We start from the raw sequence: 21,679 nt of genomic DNA, 5'->3' as shown, positions 1-21,679 counted from the left end.
GACACTATTTCTTGAAGGAGCAAAATGTTACATATCACCGAGGAGTCTCGGAACCGCAGCATTCACGTTTGAACGATCCTCCCATGGCTCACATCTCCTATGCAGATGTCCTTGTCGTCGGAGCAGGACCCGCAGGGCTCATGATGGCGGGCTGCCTGGCCCATCTGAATGTGAATGTACGAATCATTGACCATAGGTACCTCGTACTGTTGCATGCTTAACAGTCTCTACACTGAACTTGACATCGCGTGTAGACTCTCAGATGAATTTGCTGGACATGCCGATGGTATTCAACCGAGAACCATTGAGATCTGGGAAAGCCTGGGGATAGCTGATGCACTGAAGCGTGTCGGACGCCAGACCCACCGTTTAGTGCGTTGTGACAGTCGCCGAGAAACCTCGCGTTGACATATCATTACCCTGCCGGGTAGGTGACCTATCAAGCCAACGAGGATAGCACAGGTATAAAGGTACGTACAAGGGACAGCGTACATGGCACATCTTAGGGTGAACATCACACAGAGAAGCAAGGATACCCGTAATATATCCATCGATACCGCTCGATATCCCTTCGAGGTGAGCTATTTGAAAATCAACGCAGCCATCCCTCTGTTCACGCAGAGGCAGATTATCGCACATCCAGAGGACATCGAGAAGATCTTAAGAGATGAGCTTGTTAATCATGGTATTCACATCCAACAACCTGTCGTACCGGTCAACCTTTGCGTATCTGCCGATCGGAATGAAGACGGCGACTATCCCGTGGAGGCGAGTCGATCTCCTTAGTGGCCTTGTACACATCACGCCAACAAAGCTTTCATAGGTGGCATGCACATATCTGGATGAAGAACGTTTGAGGACACACGTAGTCCCTGTCAACGCCAGAGACGACTGCGCACAGAAACCTGAGTACACACAACGCCAAGAGCTGGTCCGCGCAAAGTACGTGGTAGGCTGTGATGGTGTGTTTCATTTGCGCTAGCGCGGCGCTACTTCATCTGATCGATTGAATTGACTAGGTGCACACTCTTGGGTACGCAAACAATGCGGAATCTCAATGGAGGGCAACCCAGCTGGTATGTCAGCGTTCTACTCTTGCACTACCTCTCATTTTTGCACCCTGAAGGTCTCACGTGGGGTGTAATGGACTTCATTCCGGACACAAACTTCCCCACGACTCAAGCGAAAAATATCATCCAATCTCCTCTCACAGGAATTCTAGGAGTATGTCGTACTCCGTGCCCCAGTTCCCAGCTGACGACTGTTCCAAAGTTCGTCCCACGGCCCGATGGCATACTCCGTCTCTACTCGGTGTTGCGTCCAAATGCAGATCCTGACTCGAATGGAGACTCGGGTGAAGATGTTTCGTCGACCATGTCGCGTGCAAGTTCAACCCTCGGCGGCAAGATCATGTTTACTGAACGTCGTCCAGATTATAGAACGCGGGTTCCTTCCGTACAGTATGAAAGCCAAAGAAATCACATGGTGCAGTCAATACAAAGGTAAGCGTTGGGCAAACGCTACTGTCGGCGTCTGTTGACGCGCCGATACAATAGTTATTCAACGCGTAGCGTCTTCCTTCTCTTATCGCGAGCGCGTTTTTATAGCAGGCGACGCATGTACGCGGCTGATTGTAGTTTCTTTCTTTGGCGATCACTCACCTCGACTAGGTCACATACATTCTCCCAACGCTGGGCAGGGAGCAAACGTATCGATGTCTGATGCGTACAATCTTGGTAAATAATTCAATTACATCCGAGTGCTTCTTGAGAATGAACACGCTATCTAGCTTGGAAGCTGGCGTATGCGCTAAGCGGACAGGCCACTGGCCGGATACTGGACACGTATGAAGAGGAACGACGGCCTTGCAGTATCGAGCTCATAAATCTCGACAAAGAGCTGCACAAGCTGAACCGTCCGGATTCCTTGTTTGCAAACGAATATGTGAAGTGAGCTGGTTTCACATAAACCTTCACAGCTGTATCGCAGTGTTCATTTCGGCGCTAGACTCATCCAAGGCCAGAACCTGTTCACAACGTGCGTATTTGCGATGCGTAATTATCGCCTTGCCTGATAATATTCTCAGTGGAATAGGACTGGAATATCGATCTCGGCTGACGGTTGAGGGATTCCAGTCTCTTGCCCCTGGTCTACCGCTGGGGCAACGGCTACCTCCTGGCGACATTCTGCGATGCTCCGACTGGAACCCTTGCAACCTACATGACCTCATTCGCTACACTCTCCCCTTCAAGGTCATCGTTTTCCCAGGCAATCTCCTTGAAGCAGTTGTATCGACCCGTCTGAGCGACTTCGCCACGAGTATAACAACATCCCTCGACGATACAAAACAGAGTATAATTGAAATGTCAGTCATTCTTCGTTCCTCGAAGTACGCTCTTCCGCAGGTGCCGGATTTGCCAGACATGCTGTCCGATTCCAGGTGTGTTCATTTATCGCGAAATGACATTCGGAGCTGAAGTGCAATGCATGCAGATTGTATTTGGACGATGACGAGCATACGTCTGAACCCGAGTGGCAGGATAGGCTACACGGGACCCTCGGTATCTCTGAGGAAGGCGTAGCTACTTTGGTGCGCCCTGACGGACATATTGCTATGCTGACGCCGTGCACTATGGAGGGCGCGGCGCGGATCGTAGAGTATTTAGCGGCACTCTGACAAGATCGATGTCCCCGGACCCTTGTTTAACTCCACTCCTGAATCCTGATACATTCTCTTTCGATCATGGCTGAACTGGCGCGTCATGCATAAGCGTACCGCATCTTCCATGACAACGCACGTTTAAAGGTTGACAACCACATCTCGAGGTCTGTAAACGCCGCAAGTGGGAACAATCATTGCAATCTGGACTGCTTCTCGCTGCTGATGTGTGAGGCTGACAACCATCATCCAGTCCGATTCAAAATGTCCGGCGTGCAGGGGAGAGCGAAACCTATCGTTGAGCATACCTTATCCATCCTACCTTCGCCATGGGTAAACGTCCAAGGCCGAGGAAGTCCCTGCCCCCCGCAGTACGCCACTTTCTGGCCGATATCTTCAAGCTCGCTCCCGCCCTGCCCGAGAAACAGCCTCTGGATGTGGTCCTGACAGGCTCAACTGTCACCGCGCACGGGCGGTCCCCTCCCAAAGCTAGCTTGACGACCCGCCCGGCATGCATTGCGTTGCAGAACGAAGACCGAGACGAAGACGCTGTGGTCATCACCTCCTTGAACGTCATCCCATTTTGCTGCCACGCGGACTTGCTCACTATGTCGCGCGCCGAGCTGGTCGTGGTGGCTGACACGCTCAACGCGAGGCTTCCCCGCATCCTCAGTATCGATGTTGGTCGGTCTCGCTCGGCGGCGTACATCCGGAAGTCGATCGAGCTGCTCGTAGGCCTGCGCAAGGACGCTACCCAGACGCCGGAAGCAGAGAGGTCGCGATCGGTCTTCACAGGTGTCGGCGAGGTGTCTCATAGCGCCGGTTCTCCAAGGCTGCTGGATAACGCAACACAGCAAGACGCATCTACTGGAAGCGTCGCTCTGGAAGACTCTCAGGAGGGGTTTAGAGACCCCGACGTCGCATCTCACCGCCCCCAGAAGAAGAGACGTTTTGATGCTGAAGCAACTGTAGAGGCAAGCGACAGGCCTATGATCTCGCGCCCAATCACCCGTTCCCAATCGCACCGGGTAGGGTCCGTACACCCAAACTCGCCTTTACGGAACGACATTACCAATCGCGTTCTGAGGACCCGCAGCCAGAATTTACCGGCGCGGAAGCCAATGCTGAAAGGCATCCATCCAAACATTACCGTGGCCCGTGGAAGGTCCTCTTCTCGACCTCTTGGATACCTGCACTCACAAAGCACGGTGATGACCTCGACGCCAAAGGGACGGAGGTCACTTGGTGTCGGTCTGGTTCAGCCACCACGCTCTCCGGACGGGGATTCAGCTTCCGCTTCACTCACCTCCAATCTCGCGTCGCCGATCGTGGAGAAGGTGAAGCGTACCTTGAAGCGCAAGCTGGATCAGACACCCCAGGATACGACGGACCTGACGTTCGGGATCGAGGGGCTGACGATGCCGCCTACCGCTTCGGCTTCGGATATGCACAGCGGCACTGTGTAGAAGCAATGGTTAAGAACTACACGTATTACATCCATGGTTTTCATTGAGTCTAGAGGGTTTCGCCGCTCGTTGGATATCCGTATTGTTTGGGCATTCACCTATGATATAAAGTTGCTTCTCCAAATCAAGCCAGTGTATTGCTCCAAGGCGAACGTGAGCCATTTTGGAGCCTCAGTCCCTGATTTTGCCTTCAGTACGTGATGAGTTTGTGAGAGGCCTTGGCTACATTTTTCTGCATGCCGATGACCACCTCATTGCGTGTGATTAACCTAGTGGTGGTCTCAGGACAGAATGCGGGCGTCTAGTGGGAGACGCGTGAACCGTGACGAGACGCGTCTCACATGCACGTGCCCAATGCCCGTGCCTTGTCACGCCCACTCTCAGCCTGCAGAGACAGTCGTGACTTTGGCTTCCGACTCTTTTGTCTTGTACTCTTCGTCTACACCACTCTGCTATTCTACCGGCTTGAAGCCTACTCCTCTAGCTCTAGGATCCTGCTACTAAGGCACAAGACACTTGTGGGTCGTGGCCGAGCAACTCGGATTGTCCAACCATGCAGAATGGTTCGGCCTCGAAGTCGGTGGCTTCAACGCCTATACGAGCCATAACATCGACGCTTTCTGTTCGGTCAGCGCCGTCAGTGCCACCAGCTTCACAGACATATGAACCTCTCGTCAAGAGCATCCTGCGCCACCGCCTGCTTTACAAGATCCTCCTACCCTCCTTTGGTTATGCCTGGGCTCTGACGACTGTCTGGTCGTTGTGGAGTCAAGGAGGACTACCTCGTTTGGGTCTCTTGGGGACATTCACAAATATTTTGAAACCCACGACATTGACGTATGCGTCCGCGCTATGGCTGTTTGGCGTACTACCGGCAATAGTCCTGCGAAATAGATATCTGACAGGTGAGTATTGTGTAGTATGTCTATTGATCAGTGAGCAGCCAGAGATATTCCTGACTGCCCTGTAAGTCATGGTCGTGGTTGCATCAAGAATGCCGCGCGGGGATTTCATGTAGTGCCAATCAGCAAATACCCTGCATCTGCCAGCTCGTAGTCCTACTCTTGACTGGAAATATAAGACTCGATGTCACTGTTGGTTACTATGCATCGGTGCATAAATGGGGAACGCAAAACCACGCTGCTAGCTGGCTCTGTCCGCTCTGCAGCCAATATGGTTCTCGACAGCATCTGGAGGCCTCCAGCGAGATTGATACCATTACTGGGGTTCTGTGGATTTTCCACGGCTCATGGCTCCTGTGCTTTACTTTTGTTATTAACATTACTTCTCAGTAACACCGGCGGCGGCCTCATCCCCGTCGAAGATGTTGTATGTCGCACTCAGCAAAAACAGCACAGCATACGCCCTTATGACCTACATTATGTCATCCCTACTACTCGCTGCTATTCACGTCGCCATGGCGTATACGTATGAACCGGCTGCTGAGGGAAACCCGCGGCTTACCCTGTTCGTCAAGTCTAAGTACGTGGCTTCTCATACGAGATTGATGTCTACTGATGCACGTAGGCTAGAAAGCACCCATACTATCTGAATGGGCGTCTTCTATACTTGCTTTCTTCACAGATTGCTCTGGCTTTTGCGTACCTCTTCCGAACTGTCCTTATGGACCGTTTTGCTGTTCGTTGGAAGAATCTCCTCCACGATGTAAGTCTTATTGCATCGTCTTTACAGCACAGCGTTTCTCACGTATCACAGCCAGAGACAAACGCGCACCAGTATCTTCTCGCTCGATTTGTTGTTGCGCTCACTACAGTCTCGCTCTTCACCACACTCAACTGCACCATGCACGCATTCCTCTTCGGACTTTTGCGGTCCGTGGTGCTACCGCTGCTGTACATGATGCCAATCGTCCCACAGTTCCTGCGGCCCTTCACAGCGCACTTCCTCCGGGGCTCATGGACGATGACCTTGTTCTTCCGGCACTGGTCGCTGCTCTGGAGGTCATTCTTTTTGTGCCTCACGACTACGACATGTTGGGAGATGGCAGAAAGTCCGTTAGATGAGGTAAGGAGCGGCATCGCGTTCTCCCTCTAGATCTGATATAACATCCCTACAGCCCGTCACTGTTGCGCACACAACGGCGGATCCAGTGTTGACCGTAGTCTCCGGCATCACCTCTGCGGATGGGTACTTCAAGCATTTCGCCTACGCCGAACTGAGCCAGCTTGCGAGAGGATACTCTCCCGCTGCTAGCGCGCGCCGATCGGCGCTATTTGCAGACCAGAAGTACAATCCAAGCATGTGGGCATGTCTGGTGCGCGACGCGCTCCTCACGCTCGGCAAGGATTACCAACTACTCCTCCGTCGAGGAAGCCCAGAGGCTCCTGGTGCGTGTCTGTAATCCTTCATCTACCGTCACTGACGATAAGGCTGCAGCTCCTGCTCCTGCACCTGCGCCTCCAAAGCCGGAGCCGACCCTCCCCGCGACCCCACTAAAGCTTCTCCGTACCTCCGTCCTTAAGCCGACTCCAACGTCGCCTCTGCGCGCCGCTCTTGACACGCTCGCCTCAGACGGAGCGATATCCTCTGCGGCTGATAGCGGTGTCTCGCAGATCCCAGAGCTCTTCCGCTCCATGGTACACGCGAGCCCATCCGCAGAGAAGGCGATTGAGTCGGTAAAGCGGAGTGAGGAAAGAGTCGTTGGGATGTTCGAGGAGACGAGGACCAAATTGCAGCAGCGAATGGAGGCAGCGGTGCACGGGCGTGTGCCGGCGGCAGCGCTAGAGAAAATGACGCCCGCATTCGGAGTGGTGGAGCGGGTGAGGCAGTGGTGGACGAGGGATCGAGTGAATAAGCTCGTGGAGATGTCTCTGCCGAACAGACATCTCGATGCATTGGCCATCAGCAGTGAGTCCGTTTGTTCGTGGCCTGAGCGTGGCAGTGTGGCTTAAAGAGCGATCCACCCAGTTTTGTCCCGTTTGACGTGCGCATCGCTCACGGAAGACAGCTATGGCGTCGTTCAGAGGGACATTCCCAAGATCATCGAGGCATTGCTGTCGTTCTTGGCTGCGGTCGAGGAGTACCAAGCTGAGATCAGCAAGACACATGTAACCCCCTCACCAGAAGAGCTACAGAACATGTCTGCGAAGGAGAGGCAGGAGAAAGAGCGGCTGATGACTGAGCTCGAACAAGCCGGCCAGATCTTCGCCGAAGTCAACGATGGTGAGTAGATGATGTCCATACTGTCATACGTTCGCAGCGGTCGCGACTTAAGTGTTGACCGTATGCTTTACTGTCTCTTATGCTGATCACTCATCCTTTCACAGGGCTGAAGGAAGGTATTGTGCACATCGTACGGACCTTCGGAGACAAGCTGGCTGCATTCAGGTTCCCGCCAAGGATAGCGCAAAAGCTACAGGGGTATGTCGACTATTCATGAGGTCGTAAAATTTGTATTTCCGATATCTGCAACGAAACCATCATGAGCGCGAGTACTTAGGGAGGAATCCCTGCAAATATGACTACGGGCTCGAGTCAGTACATTTTCCATGAAATCTCTACATGTACGCAATGGCTCGCGACCCTTCTCGCTCTCTTACCTTACATTGCGAGAATCACTCTTAGTTCACTCGTCCCAGCGTCATGGCTGGAAACCCCTACCGCACGGATACATGCTTCACGATGATGTGGTCATTGTTCTACGTGCACAAATTACAGAATGGCAAGGCTGGGGCGGGATACGCTCGCAGAAACGGCGCCTATGTTTGGGTTCATCGCCTCACGTCCATCGCAACTTCATAAGTGACCAACTGTAGCTTGTCAACAAGCATTTGTAACGGATTCGCTGCTCACTATCTACAATATCAAGTCATTTGTGCGAGAATGTGGAGGTTTCCACGACTCGACTCCTGGAACAAACTTCTGGGATGCGACGGTCAAGACTCGAGTGTAGGCAGTAGTCCATGATGGAGCAAGTATCAGAGCCCACCGTCACTCGAGGAACGACCAAAGTGCGCATCTTGCAACTGCATCCTACTGGTGACACTGGAGCACAAGATTGGGTCATGGCAATGCTATATATATCTTACAATTGGCTACAAAGACATTCCATAGGGGTTCGTGAAGTCGTTCATACAATAGACCAGACGCCACATACGCCGTTCACAGAACACATGGACAAAGGCGTAACTGCAGCAAGGCTATGCATAACTAAACGAGTCAACATGCAGGATCACATTCGGACCGCCCTTTAAGGAGACGGAAGGGCCGCCGACAGGAAAGTTGAGCGCAGAGCGGCATGTTTGAGCAATTGCCGCAGAGCCACACACTGTTCGGAATGCACGCGTTTAGCCGTCCTACCTCGTATGTACAATGACGTTGGCAGACTCACCTGAGACAGAGAGGCGTCCAGACGCGGTGGCCACCTCGTCGCGAAGTAGTATATGCAAATCCGGCCGGCCCGAGCACAGCTGCACCGCAGACAAGTCTAGCAGCGAGGTCACCGCGGAGCTCTTCGTATCCGAGTCCGAGTCACCGTTGTGGACCGACTCGGAGTCGAACTTTTGGTGTGACACGGGCAGCTCACCCGAGGTGACGTAGATGCGGATGCTGATGCTGAGATCCGGCGGTGCGAGCTCCAAAGCCTCCTGTAGCGCCTTCGACACCCAGTCGATGTAGCCTGTGAATGTGGCTCAGACTCGTGCGATGGTGCGAGTGACGTTGAGACTCACTCAAATCGCGGATGGCCCAGATCCAGACAATCTTGCGTGTGATACTCTTACCGGCGCGGACATCACTGGCGGGGAGGCTGGGTTCAGTTACTAGACGCAAACGGCGACAGCGAGGACTTACGTGATGGCGCCCATGAACGTCGGAAGCGTGAACGTGACTCCCGACCCACCTGCACAATGGCAGTCAGCATATGCCACAGCTTAGAAACCGCAAGCGCGTCGTACCCGCCACGAACACGACCTCGTCGTCGTCCTTGAGGTCCGGAATCAGACCGTAGGGTCCATCGATGAGCGCAGCCACCTTCCGCCCCTCGCGCGCATACTTAACCAGGCGCTTCGTGATGCCCTCGCGGACGTCGACGAGGAAGACCATCTCGCGCCAATACGGCTCGGACACAACCGCAGCCTGCGCCTGCGCCTTCTCCTTCTCGAGATCTCCGGACACGCCCGCAACCTCCGTGACGGGCGTGTCGACGCTCGCGATCGTGAACGGGTGTGCCTCCGTGGGCAGCCGCGACACGCCGGGCAGGATGAGGTACACGAGCTGGCCGGGGCGCCAGCGGAGGTGCCGCGGGCGCGCGATGCGCAGGCGGATAAACTTGGGCGAGAGTAGCTCGACGGACGCGTGGAAGGCCTCGCGGCGGCCGAACGGCCAGAAGTAACCGTGGTTATACACGACGACGCGCACGAAGCGGATGAAGCGGTCGAGCGCCCAGATGAGGAAGCAGGGCCAGACGTACGAGCCCGATTGCGGGATCTTTGCGTGGTAGTAGCCGCCAAGGAGGAAGACCCTGGACAAGGGTACGCCGTCAGCGTGCTATCGGGATATCGAGCGGGGACGGTACGTACAGGACACCGAAGAAATGTATGACGAAGAAGAGCTCGTATGCCTTGGATCGGATCGGCCGCAAGGACACCAAGCACACGAGACTGAAAGCTACCATGCCGAGCAGACCCATCGGGATGAAATACCAGCAATAATCGGACCAAACTTTCCAAGGGAGTCTGCAAACAAATAATCTCATAAGTGCCTTGACCTCTCGCCCAAACTACAGCACACACTGCACAAGCTGAGGGGTAACGGTCAGAACACATGGTCAATACAATGCAAAACGTTTTGAGAAAGCTTACTTCGCCTCCACTATGCACCCAAAGAAGCACGAATACCACTCGGGCAGTCATACGATGAATGTAATTTAGCTGGACATTCCTTCAGTACATTTCGAAAGCTGCTATACACAGAAAAGCTTACCTTGTCCTCGGGGATGCCAACGAGGTCTATGTTATGTAAATAAGTCGCCGTCACATTCAAAAGGTGAGCCCACATACAGGCCAGTACGTTGTTCTTGGTGCCAGTCACCGTGACCAGAGGCAATTGAGCCGTAGCGATGTCCCCTGCCCTGAGTTTCCAATATTGCAAGTCGAGTTTACCGCCCTCAAGATTGGTCGCTGAAAATGACGTTAAAAGCGGCTGCCAATAGCGGTGAATATCGACACGCACTATTGATGAAATTCCAAGTGAAAAGGATGACGATATACGCGCATGTGACAAAGACCTCAGCGAGATTGAGAGTATAGCCGCGGATAGAGATCGTCCAGCGGAAGGCCATGACACGGTAGGCGTTGATGATTGCGCGGGGAATATGTCTTATGGAGAAACGTTGAGGGGAGACATGGCTCCCACCCTCGGAATCACTACGTGACTTCGAGCGCATCCTCGTACCGAGCTTGAGGGCCACCCACGATCCGAATTGGAAGAATGAGACGGTTGCGACGAAGCAGGCGATACAGTACCACGTCTGCTTGGGGTACAACTTGCTCCTGATGTAGAGGATGTCATCGTCGCCCTGGAGCTGCAGCTCATCGCGAGCGGCGAGAGACCCGGAAGCGGTCATAGAAGCAGCCATAACGGATCGAGCAAGTCGACGGCGGGTTGAGGTAGTCTGCAGATACTTCTCGAGATCCTTCGGGGGACAAGAAAATGCGAGGAGCCCTGAGAGAAGCCTCGTCTCGGTACCGAAGGCTTTTGTATGCCGCGGGCAGGATCGAGCCGTACAAGTCTCCGGAAGTTCTGACAGATGAGATCGCGTCTTCCAAGCCGATCTCTAAATAAGCTGCGCGTTTTCCGTCCGGATCGCTGCCTGGAAGAAAAGTAGCGAGAGACAAGGGTCCAGCGTCGGTTCCGGAACAATCATAGGCGGCCCTGGGGAGACTGGGCCAACCTCAGGCACAGCCTGCAAAAATCCGCAGGCAGGTACCCTCGCCTTGTGCTTCTGGTGCGTTTTGGTAGATTGCATTTCGCGTTCTGGCCTGGGAGGAGGGAGTGGTAAGTAGGCTTGGCCGGCTGCTCGACGAATAGGAAGGGTTCGCTTCGATCATTGATCGCGGGCTCATCTTATCTGATAAACATTAATATCTTGGCATCTAATCCATCGCATGCTCTCGCCGCAATGACGCACCTCATCGCATGGCGGTCCCCCGCCTGCAAGCTCTGGACAGATCACAACTGCCGGGACGATCTTGGGCTGCGGGTGAAGGAATTTCTGCACATGATGTTCTGAGAATGAGCGCGAGGAAAAGAACAAAAGATGAGGGTTCACATACCGGGCATCGAGGACCATGAAGGAGGTCAGCGATATGAGAAAATGTGAGAACCTCTGGCGGAAGGAGGCAAAGAAGTTGTGATTGACCATGCGTGTCATCGGAGTTTGTTGCCGTGGATGCACATGCAAGCGATGTCCCTTGTGACCGCAAGGATAGATGCTAGTGTATCAAAGTATGATGTGAGCTCTCTTCGTAGCCCTTCATAGCACATATCCTTCCTTGGGCACTTCGCAGAACACAGTTGAGGCGATCGCTCAAACAGACCAGGGTGATCCATCGAAGGCGCTGCCTTGGATACTCCGCCATGATGGAGTGGAACTGAATAGAAATCGGCAGTATACACTGCCATTGATTAAGGCAGTTCGTAGCATGCGCCGTGTTAATAGTTGGCAGCATGGATAAGCACCTCGTATTGGCGGCTCGCCATCGAGGCGCTCATAGAAGCGTCAGAATTGTGAACGCCAAATTTAAGCAAAAACAGAAGCGAGCCGTCAGTTCAATACGGTAGGTGATAAAATCAATTTGGCATTACGCTGATGATTGAAAAGATTGGGGTATGGAAAGGAATGATGACGATATAACTACGTACCGATCTGGCCTTCATGGTAATCGGTGTGTAGCATCCCTGCATAGTGCTGGAGCCAGCCCGAAAGAACGCATCAGCACGCACTTCTTTACGAAGGCGAGGTCAGGCCTTGCAACGTGCAAAACAGTAGAAAACAGTGGGCCCTCGCTGCCACGTTGCCGAACAGGCCCCTACTCAACGATCGCGATAGCGACAGCCCAAACTTAAAGACAGCATATATAATCGAAGTATAGCTGCACGGGCCGACGAGACCGTTTGTTATTATACCTGTGGCCAAGAACACTTGTGATTCAGCGTAGCCGGCTGGACACGACAAACTAAGTGATCCAGTTAAAAAAGGAAAGCTCAAAGCGCTATAGATTGCAGCATTCTGGAATAAGCCAGGGCTAGAGCTAATGTTATTGACTGCCAAAGCCAGGATCAATGAGGTATCAACGAGGAGTGTTATGCTGCAAAGTGGTGGAGGTCCAGGTGAGAGTTTGAACGAAGCTACTTGCAGCAGTTGTGCAACGAACGCGGTCACGTGATTGTATTTGTGCGGTATACACCGTACAGACTCCGCACGCAGAGGGCGCGCTCTGGGAAACACCGCATAAAATGCCTTGCAAAGCCAAGATTGAGCATAGGATCCATGATGACCATTGGCGATAATCCGCTCGAGACTCGAGTACTTACAATCGACCAGCAGCAGGATATAGATATTCACTGGAACTACGACTGCGCAGTACGTGTACCGCGGCGGTCCGCCTCACTCATTTGCATGACGATGTATAGTCAACCGGGATCCTGGTTTAGGTTTAGTCGATGACCTCCTCAACGACAGGGTCCCGCGCATTCAAGTCATGCATTATGTCCTCCGCGGGATCGGGCCGAGGTGAATAATGAACATGCGCACATCAATTGAACGATCGCGAGTTATTAGGCGAACGCGATCGGGAGCGACTAGCGATCGCTAATCATCATCCTTAATACCTTTTCTGTACAATTTGAAGTCCATGACAAGGCGAGCCATGACATCAGCAACTCTCAGTGCCGTGTCTAGCTCTCATGACTACTCGACACGTGAAGGCTGAAAGATGCGCATCATGAGCGAAATTCGAAAACAGTCTAGTGCGTAAGCCGCACTGTGAAGACAATTCACGATGATGCATTCAAGCCGTTGGTTCTACAATCTATATATGCCACCAAAAGTCGGAGATTTACACTTGATACACATGACATTACTAATGCAAGAGTGATTGTCCTTTCAGAGAGCGGCCAAGACAGCATCTGCACCGGAGACCGTAACATCTGCTCCTGGCTCGAGCTGCACAGAAAGTCAGTGATCTTGCGTATTTAACAAAGAGGGAAAACGCACCCCAATGTACTTGATCTTAAGGTCGTCCAAGACCAAGGCATAGCGGTCGGTGCGGGTACCGAAGCCAATGGCCGAGAGATCTTTGTCAAGACCGAGCGACTTGGACCACTTCGCGTCGGAATCAGAGAGCGCGACGATCTATTTAGCCAGAGATCAGCAGATCGTACAAAAATGGGCACAATGCTCTTCACCTTGTCCTTCAATCCGAAAACGCGCGCCCAGCCGCTCATGACGAAGGCGTCGTTCGCGGCGACAACAGCGACGACATCAACGCCCTTCTTCTTGAACTCCTCGTACTTCTCGAGGTATGGCGGCAGGTGGTTTACGTGGCAGGTAGGCTAGCAACGACCGGTCAGTATTACGGGCACCGCGCGTGAGAGACAATATGCCAACCGTGAAGGCTCCGGGAACGGAGAAAAGGACAACCTTCTTTCCCTTCCATTCACTCGTGGAGAGCTTGGTGGCTGTACACGGACCGCCATGTTATCGAGCAGATCGGGACAATCGGTGGGATGGACTACTCACGGATACCACAGGCGGTGTGATCGTCGAGCTCTGGGGCGTAGGCAATGTAGGCAAAGGTGCCCTCAGGGACGGCGTCGCCAACCTTGACAGTGGGGGCCATTGCGATAGATGGTGTGGAGTTGGGATAGAGAACTGGGGTAATGGGCGAGACGCGATTGCAGGCTTACCCCGTCCCCCTATGTCCTTTAAATCGTCTCTGGACGGTCATGTGACATTACGCGCGAGTTAGTAAACGGCTGTCACAAACGACTGGTCAAGCACACAGATGTGCTGTTATCACCCCGGCGGGGATGTCGGAAATAAGACAACGCATACCATCCGGGTACATCCATGCAGCAACTCTCGCTACCGAGCTGGCGCTGGTGTCTGATAATCAATCCCGCCATGTTGAGCACAAATGAGACGAGCGTGATAGACCGCGGAAGGACATGATTGGAGCGTGGAAAGACCGTGACTGCATAGTCATCAGGAAGCGCCAGGCGCAGACGCCAAGATGCTTGAGACAGACGTTCCAGACGCGTGATGGCAATGTCAAATTTCAGAACGCAAACGGGCGCGTCGCACCAGAATGCAAGATGGGTAAGGCAGCACGAGATTGCGCGTACGCGTCCGACACGATCACGTGATGATAATAAATCGCTCTTCGGCTAAGGATGTGTACCATTAGACGGGTCGGTACGATGGTCGTGGCAGCCCCTTCCATATCGTTATACATACTTGTGCGCAAGTGGGGTTGATGTAGAAACTAGCGGTCGGGACTATGGCCCAACTGCGGCTGGACCCGGCAAGGTATTGTCACAGAGACAACCAACCAAGGCTGTTGTTTCTAGAGCACGCTCATTCCCGCCCGAAGCCCGCTTGCACATACATATTGAGTCCGAAAGGTCTTATGTTGTGGAATCAGCTGCAAATGGCGAGACTGGACGCCTTCCCGCAGGATCTGGACGGTTTGCAGATGCAAACCGGACTTTGAAACAGACCTATTATGCCGGTCTGTGCCGTTTGGCAGAAGAAAGGCGCCCGGAGGCCCGCCGTTACCAGCCGTCAAGTACCATCAGGATGCCAACAAGTACTAACGAGGGCTGAGGTAAGCAGAATGATCCTGTCTGAGCCAACGAGAAGAGAGCGGAGCCCGAAAACAACGTTTGCAGCGCTCGATCTGGTCTGGAGGAGGGTTAACGTGACAATCCAGACTCTTCAAGGCGTCTAACCGTACGGCAGTCGCTTTCGAGGTCAGTCAGATCAGCCGCGTTGCCGACAAGATTTAGAGCTCGATTCTATTCTGCAATCGTGTCCAGACCCCTGCGGGAAGGCATCCGCTAACAATGGAACAAGTCTATACGACAAGGGCTTATTATAAAAGACGTCTATTTATAAAAGATCAGCGGAAAGCAGAAGGACGTCTACTAGAAATGTGATGGTCCGCAACTAAGGATACAAGTGAGAGTGTTCCTACACCGAGTTCTGTGGCGTAAAGGCATTATGTAGCGTGCGGAGCGTGATGCAAAATGCAATGGAAAAGGAAGTGTGATCTCAAACGAAAGTTGGGTCAAACTTTCTCCACGCCAGATTGGCCAAGCTTCTCAGCTTGTATCTGTTTAGCAATCAGCAGGTCCTGCATAATCATATGGCATATTAGCACTCAGAAGCCACGTTACCACTCGGAACCACTCACGGGAGACGGCGAGAATGTGCTCTTCGCGCGGATGTAGGCGCCGTATCGGTAGAAAAGGAATGGTATGGGCGCCAGCAACAAGCCGAGCAACCCTATTAGCGTGCACGCCCAATTGATACCAAGCTGAGGAAAGTACCCGTCAGTTGTCATTGTCGCCAACAAACAATCCGGAAACTTTGCTTACGTTCTGGAACATCTGTGTCGTGAAGAGGGGGAAGGCGGCACCGACAGCAGATCGTATCATCGTGCTCGCCGCCAACGCGGACGCGGTGTACATCAAATATACATCTACCAGATATGTCTGGATGTACGGCGGTGAGCAATCAAGAAAACGTTCGTGTATGGTACTCACGAAGAATGAAATGAACACCATGCTCACACTTGCACCGATGGGGATCGTCGCAAGCGCGGGAACGATCCACGGCACACTAGGATAATTTCCTGTCCATCCTAGCCAGAAGCAACCGATAACGAGGCTGGGGCCACCAAGCATGGCGCCAAACAGCCGTTGCTCCGCAGGTGGGAAACCACGCCATTCCTTCATGAGCCTAGGATAGTGCCTACTGAGCGGAACGAACGCGGCAGCGCCAAGCGTGGTGCCGATCCCAACACCAACGAAGACCAGCCCAGACTCGCCGATGTTGAAGCCTCGGGTCTCGACAAAAATAAAGGGAAGCGCTTCAAACACTGCAGCAGTCATCTATCATCGTGCGGAAGGAAGGAGAAGAGAGCGATAAAAAGACTGACATGCGTAGAGAACGCCGTAGACCAGCGAGAGGTAAAGAGTGACTAGAAGTAAGATGGGCTCGACAGCTAGCATCTTGATTGGTCTGTACAACGTGCGGTGCAGAACGCCTTTGACCGACCAGTCTGCCCGCTCATGCTCAGCATATAGATCTGCATTTCGGACAGGGTCTGCTTTGCGCAAGCGGCGTGCCTGGGCGAATATTTTCAGTCCGCGCGTTTGGCTTTAAGATCCACCCTGGCGTACCTTCTGTTGCAAGAGAATGGGAGCATATGTCTCGGGTACAAAGATGATTGCAATAACGGTGCAAAGCCCTGCAAATATCATCATAATCCAGAAGACCCATCTCCACCCTAGATAGCTCATCGTAATGCTGACGAAGTAGTGGTCAGTACGGTGAGATACTGTGTGCCGGCTGGACTCACAAACCGCCGACAATTGGGCCAAGCACGGGTCCGATAAAGACACCCGCAACAAATAGATTTGTCGCCATTCCGCGTCGGATGGGATCCCAGATGTCGAAGATCAGTCCACCACAGTTTGTGAGGGGCGACACGGCGAAGAAGCCGCTCAGAAAGCGTGTGGCGAGGAGCGCCTCAATATTCGGAGCGAGTGCTTGCCCGAGATGTAGAATTGTGTAGCAGACAAGCGTGATGAGGAACATAGGCTTCCGACCGAACAGCTCTGAGCCGGGGCCCCAGAATGAGGGACCGATGACATAGCCACAGAGGAAGACCGTCGTAACGAGATATACATATTCTGTGGGTTTGTGGAAGTGGAGCGCGATCGCCTCTCCGGCGGACGACGGTGCGGATGATGCAAATGTGCTTTGGGCACAAGGAAAGAGTCAGCGAAATTGCACGGAACTCTGGCATGCGGGGAAGACTTACACATTCACGGTCATGACGAGACATAAGGCTGTGATAAACCATTTCCTTCTGACGGGCCAATTTTGCGGGTTCTCTGGATCGTCAGGGCCTTCCCAGTCGACTTTGTTCCGGTCGCTCTTCTCATCACGGATAGATGATACGTGTACACTATCCCTAGGCTCAGGATCCTGCGGGTCATCTCCACCATACTGCTCCGCTCGTCGCTCTTCCCGTGCCGCTTCTTCCTCCACCCAGGTAGGGATCCGGCGATCCAGGTTTTCGAAGATGGTACTCGTCGAGGAGGTCGGTGTCAACACCCCTGACATGATGTGAGCAGAATTGGGTAGAGCGGACGAGTATAGGCGGCTGCGACAAAGGCCCGCTGCATTGTTTTATATATGGACAACTGTGTTTGCGGTACTCAGGCCGCGCATGTAATCTAGGGAAAGAAGCACCGGCCGCATCAAAAATTAGAAATCGTACGGGGCGATCGCACAGATCGGGCCAGGCATGGGGCCGGATCTTACCAACCTTCCTACCATGTTGGACGGGGCTTCGGTCGCCTCCAGCAGCAAAAACACCGGCTGGAACGTTCGAATCTCCTGTTAAACCATTAACCGCTGCTCGAGGTCATTTTAATCAACTATGTACCGCACCTTGTGGGCGTACTTCTTGCCAACCTCGTCCTCGTATCTCTGCGTAGTTTACAAATATTCCGGCTAAGAGTGTGGGGTATAGCCGCCGACCGAGCAGGTTATCTCAGAATAATTCGGTAAATGACCTACCGGATTGCCGGTGGCCCTGGTCGACCTCGGTGTTTGTCAACTGTTTATCGTAACTCCCGAAGAAGGCGGGCGACAGTTGGACGCGCTCCGCCGCGTGCCTGGACCCACCAATCGTCGGTGCCTGCGCCTTTGATTTTACGGCTAGTCCGTGATAAAGCAGGCGGTCTGTATGCAGACCCTTGTATGGAGAGCATGTCCTTCATTCGAAGCACCTCACGCCCGTTCAGATATTGGGGGCTGTTAAGACGAGTCAATTTTCCGGACGTGGTACTTCCGCGCAAGCTCCGAGGAGCAACATACCGCCGGAATTACTATATTTGGAAGCTTACGTCGTAATCACGTTCCACCTCCCAGCGCCTAATATTCCCCACCTTCTTCCCCGTCCCCGAGCCCGACGCCTAATTACCTGGGACCGGACGTTCAAACAGGTTTCAAACCGACATAATCACAGCTTGTAGTATGGGCAGCTGCGCGAAATAGCTAAGCAAGTCTCGGGCCTTGGCTTCGCAGCCCGGATTTCCTGTGCATGAAGTATGCGACAAGGGGGTATACATGATGTCCATTGTCCGTGTGGTTCGGTCGTTTGTGTGGTTCCTCTTCACTTCCACTGACAGATAGGCTGACTGAGATTCAGCATCCTGTCGTGATCAGGGACCCTTCTGCAGCTAGCGTTGCCCGTAACTGCTGACTGACATGCGATACATGTTTGTGCTCATAACACGTACGACTCGACATGGCGATGATCTTGACACTTTGCCATTAGTTCACTGTCTTGTATCAAGACCCACGATAGTGGTAAGCTATTACAGGTATGGCCTTCCAAGCGAGTGGTGTTTATGCTCTCAGCAAGCGATAGATGACAGAGCAAGTCGTGCGATGAAGGCTACAACAATCTGTAGACTGTCCAGGAATTTCCACGTTCGTCGTATAATTTTACATTTTACATTTTAGGCAGCCAGGATCCAAAGGCACACTATATTTATTCATATGGTTATGCTCACACAGCGTCGCCGACGTCATGTAGCCTCTATGTTCCGGTGGAAATGTGGGAAATGACCCACTGACAAGTCTATGCATAGCCGAATGACTCCACATGCAAGATGACGTTCGGACCGCCCTTCAGGGACGCCGCGGGGCTACCCACGGGGAAGTTGAGCGCCGACCGACATGCTCGGGAAATGGCTTGAGAACCGCAGACTGCAAGGACGAATCATCAATGTTGGACGTGTGACGTCAAGACAGCTGTCCAGCGCACCTGAAACAGACAAGCGCCCCGACACGGCCGCCACCTCGTCGCGGAGCAACGCGTGCAGATCGGGCCGTCCCGAGCTCACCTGCACGGCGGAGAAATCGAGCAAGGAGATGACTGCGCTGCTCTTCTCACCCGAGTGTGCGTCCGAACCTCCCTCGTGTATCGAGTCGTCGTCGAATGCCCGCTGATTTGTCACCGGGAGTGGCTCGCCCGAAGTGACGTAGATGCGGACGCTAATGTCGAGGAATGGCGGCGCGAGCTCCAAGGCCTGCTGCAACGCCTTCGACACCCAGTCGATGTGGCCTGTCGTGCGGGCGTCAGCCATCTATCATAATTCGAGTGACGTGCGAAGCTTACTCGAATCACGGATGGCCCAGATCCAAACAAGCTTGCGGCATGCGCTCTTGCCAGCACGGACGTCGCTACGCGAGACAGCACAGCGTGAGATCGACGGCGTCATCCCAAGTGAGGGGAACTTACTTGACGACGCCCAGGAACGTTGACAGCGTGTACGTCACGCCAGATCCGCCTGCAATAGCGGCGATCAGCAAAATACAATGCAGGCCGCCGAACGTCGCAACCTACCGGCTACCAGCACAACCTCGTCGTCGTCCTTCAGATTCGGCGTCAGGCCATACGGGCCGTCGACGAGCACCTTGACCTTTTCGCCCTTCTGCGCGCGCTCCGCGAGGCGCTTTGTGAAGCCCCCGCGGACGTTGACCAGGAACACGAGCTCGCGCCAGTACGGCTCGCAACTGAACTCGGATTTGGTCTTCGCCTTCTCTTTCTCAAGGTCTGTGGATGCATCGGCCAATTCCGCGGCGGGAGTCTCAACGCTCGCAATTGTAAAGGGGTGCGCCTCAGTAGGAAGCCTCGATACGCCAGGCATGACGATGTAAGCTGTTTGTCCAGGACTCCAGTGGAAGTGTGGCGGGCGCGCAAGGCGCAGGCGGACGAAATGGGGTGAGAGCAGCTCGACAGTCGCGTCAAGGCTGTCGCGCTTGCCGCCGAACCAGAAGTAGCGGTAGTTGAAGACAATGACACGCATGACACGAATGAATCTGTCCAGCGCCCAAATGAGGAAGCTTGGCCAGATGTAATAACCCATCTTCTCCTCCCTGGCGTGGAAGTAGCCCCCGAGTAGCAGAATGCTAAAAATAGATCGGTTAGCGGAGGCGGCTGGGACATGAGATAAGCGCACGTACAGGACCGAGAGAAAGTGGACGATGAAGAAGAACTCATATGCGCGAGCTCGGACTGGCTGCAGGGATATGAAGCACAGGATGCTGAATGCCACCATAGCGGTCAAGCCGACCGGGATGAAATAGAAGGGATACTTTGACCAGTTTAGTCTACGCGATTGGAGACGTAAGCAATCCTCCTGCATGAACTCGGTGTCCATGGACGTACCCTACGAACTAGATAGATATAACATCAAAAAATGTACTGACCATATAACGCATACATCGTAGACTCACTCTGTTTCCGCCGTGTACCCAGAGCAGCACGAATACCACCCGGGCACTCATGCGGTGGACATAGTTCAACTGAGCTTCATCTGAGTACGTGTAGTGTGAACCTACATAGCCCCATGCGTACCTTATCATAGCTGATCCCAGTGATATCTGTCGAAAGCATTAGATGTAGTCGCGTCCACAGGCGAAGCATGCGCACATGATACAACATTGTTCTTGGTACCTAGTACCGTAATGAGAGGGAATTGACTCGCGGCTATGGTGCCCGCCCTGTTGCCCCAATAAACATAATCGAACTTTACGCCCTCAAGGTCGGTTGCTAGGTCTGTCTTAGCAGGCGCCGGGAGAGTAGATAGCCACGGTACGTACTGTTTATGAATTCCCAGATGAAGAGGCCGATGATATACGCGCAGGTGACGAACACTTCAGCAAGATTAAGAGTGTACCAGCTGCCGATATGCAAAGTCCAGCGGAAGGCGATGATGCGATACGTGTTGATGATAGCCCGCGGAATGTGCCGGATAGAGAACCGACGAGGAGCAGGTTGAGCACCGCTTTCAGCATCTCCGTTCGACTTCGAGCCGAACTTCCTGCCCAGCTTCAACGCCACCCAAGAGCCAAATTGGAAGAGCGCGACGGTCGCAATGAAGCAGGCAACAAACCACCACATCTCCTCAGGGTACCGCTTAGCTCTGAAGACGCGTAGCGTCTTGTCTGTAGCCGCCTTGGTTGCTTTGGCGAGAGGCGCGGTGGCGGTCATGGTAGCAGCCATGGCGGATCAAGGAAAGCGATACCGAGTTGAGAAGGAAGGAAGGTACAGCTCAGAATCCTTCAAGGACGAGGGGAGGCGGACGACCCTGGACGACGCACAGCTTCGGGGGAGGGGGGGGCATTTATAGGAGGGCGAACTTCCTATAAGGACAGTTGTCCGAGAATCCGAGAATCCGTTGAAATTCGATGAGATTGCGCGTGCCAAGTGAATTCTTGGTG

At 53.4% G+C, this 21,679-nt stretch overlaps 5 protein-coding genes across 5 annotated transcripts; 1 reads left to right on the top strand and 4 right to left on the bottom strand.

The window, feature by feature from the left end:
- Positions 1-1,057: 1,057 nt before the first annotated feature.
- Positions 1,058-8,391, top strand: POSPLADRAFT_1046684 (hypothetical protein; the record flags this gene model as incomplete). The annotated part of the gene is made up of 21 exons (XM_024479095.1): positions 1,058-1,076; positions 1,127-1,224; positions 1,433-1,502; positions 1,671-1,736; positions 1,790-1,949; positions 1,979-2,440; positions 2,494-2,590; positions 3,061-3,687; positions 3,747-4,161; positions 4,259-4,318; positions 5,046-5,091; positions 5,418-5,454; positions 5,710-5,790; positions 5,818-6,150; positions 6,203-6,473; positions 6,523-6,993; positions 7,090-7,308; positions 7,413-7,510; positions 7,725-7,854; positions 7,902-8,034; positions 8,316-8,391. 21 exons carry the CDS (start codon positions 1,058-1,060, stop codon positions 8,389-8,391), a joined length of 3,969 nt encoding a protein of 1,322 aa, XP_024339121.1.
- Positions 8,172-10,723, bottom strand: POSPLADRAFT_1066132 (hypothetical protein; the record flags this gene model as incomplete). Its single annotated transcript, XM_024482043.1, has 10 exons — positions 8,172-8,413; positions 8,477-8,764; positions 8,817-8,881; positions 8,938-8,986; positions 9,042-9,607; positions 9,666-9,865; positions 9,948-10,016; positions 10,069-10,094; positions 10,146-10,316; positions 10,540-10,723. 10 exons carry the CDS (start codon positions 10,721-10,723, stop codon positions 8,286-8,288), a joined length of 1,746 nt encoding a protein of 581 aa, XP_024339120.1. The 3' UTR covers positions 8,172-8,285.
- Positions 10,724-13,134: 2,411 nt separating this feature from the next.
- Positions 13,135-14,034, bottom strand: POSPLADRAFT_1169991 (hypothetical protein). The gene is made up of 5 exons (XM_024488080.1): positions 13,889-14,034; positions 13,757-13,827; positions 13,555-13,701; positions 13,364-13,501; positions 13,135-13,312 (listed from the first exon to the last, which is right to left on the bottom strand). The coding sequence occupies exons 1-5, from the start codon at positions 13,986-13,988 to the stop codon at positions 13,253-13,255; spliced, it is 516 nt and encodes a 171-aa protein (XP_024339119.1). The 5' UTR covers positions 13,989-14,034; the 3' UTR covers positions 13,135-13,252.
- A 1,508-nt stretch (positions 14,035-15,542) lies between these two features.
- Positions 15,543-16,972, bottom strand: POSPLADRAFT_1143698 (hypothetical protein; the record flags this gene model as incomplete). Its single annotated transcript, XM_024485601.1, has 6 exons — positions 15,543-15,686; positions 15,748-15,864; positions 15,916-16,250; positions 16,311-16,500; positions 16,555-16,681; positions 16,734-16,972. The coding sequence occupies 6 exons, from the start codon at positions 16,970-16,972 to the stop codon at positions 15,543-15,545; spliced, it is 1,152 nt and encodes a 383-aa protein (XP_024339118.1).
- A 1,953-nt stretch (positions 16,973-18,925) lies between these two features.
- POSPLADRAFT_1181440 (hypothetical protein) lies at positions 18,926-21,461 on the bottom strand (the record flags this gene model as incomplete). The annotated part of the gene is made up of 8 exons (XM_024488838.1): positions 18,926-19,159; positions 19,218-19,517; positions 19,572-19,636; positions 19,695-19,743; positions 19,800-20,365; positions 20,420-20,625; positions 20,693-20,793; positions 21,059-21,461. 8 exons carry the CDS (start codon positions 21,459-21,461, stop codon positions 19,032-19,034), a joined length of 1,818 nt encoding a protein of 605 aa, XP_024339117.1. The 3' UTR covers positions 18,926-19,031.
- Between the last annotated feature and the right edge of the window lie 218 nt (positions 21,462-21,679).

The sequence above is a fragment of the Postia placenta genome (genome assembly GCF_002117355.1).
Source record: "Postia placenta MAD-698-R-SB12 unplaced genomic scaffold POSPLAscaffold_7, whole genome shotgun sequence".
In the NCBI taxonomy this organism is placed as follows: Eukaryota; Fungi; Basidiomycota; class Agaricomycetes; order Polyporales; family Adustoporiaceae; genus Rhodonia; species Rhodonia placenta.
The sequence above is the reverse complement of the archived record's forward strand: the minus strand, read 5'-3'. Positions and strand labels throughout refer to the sequence as shown.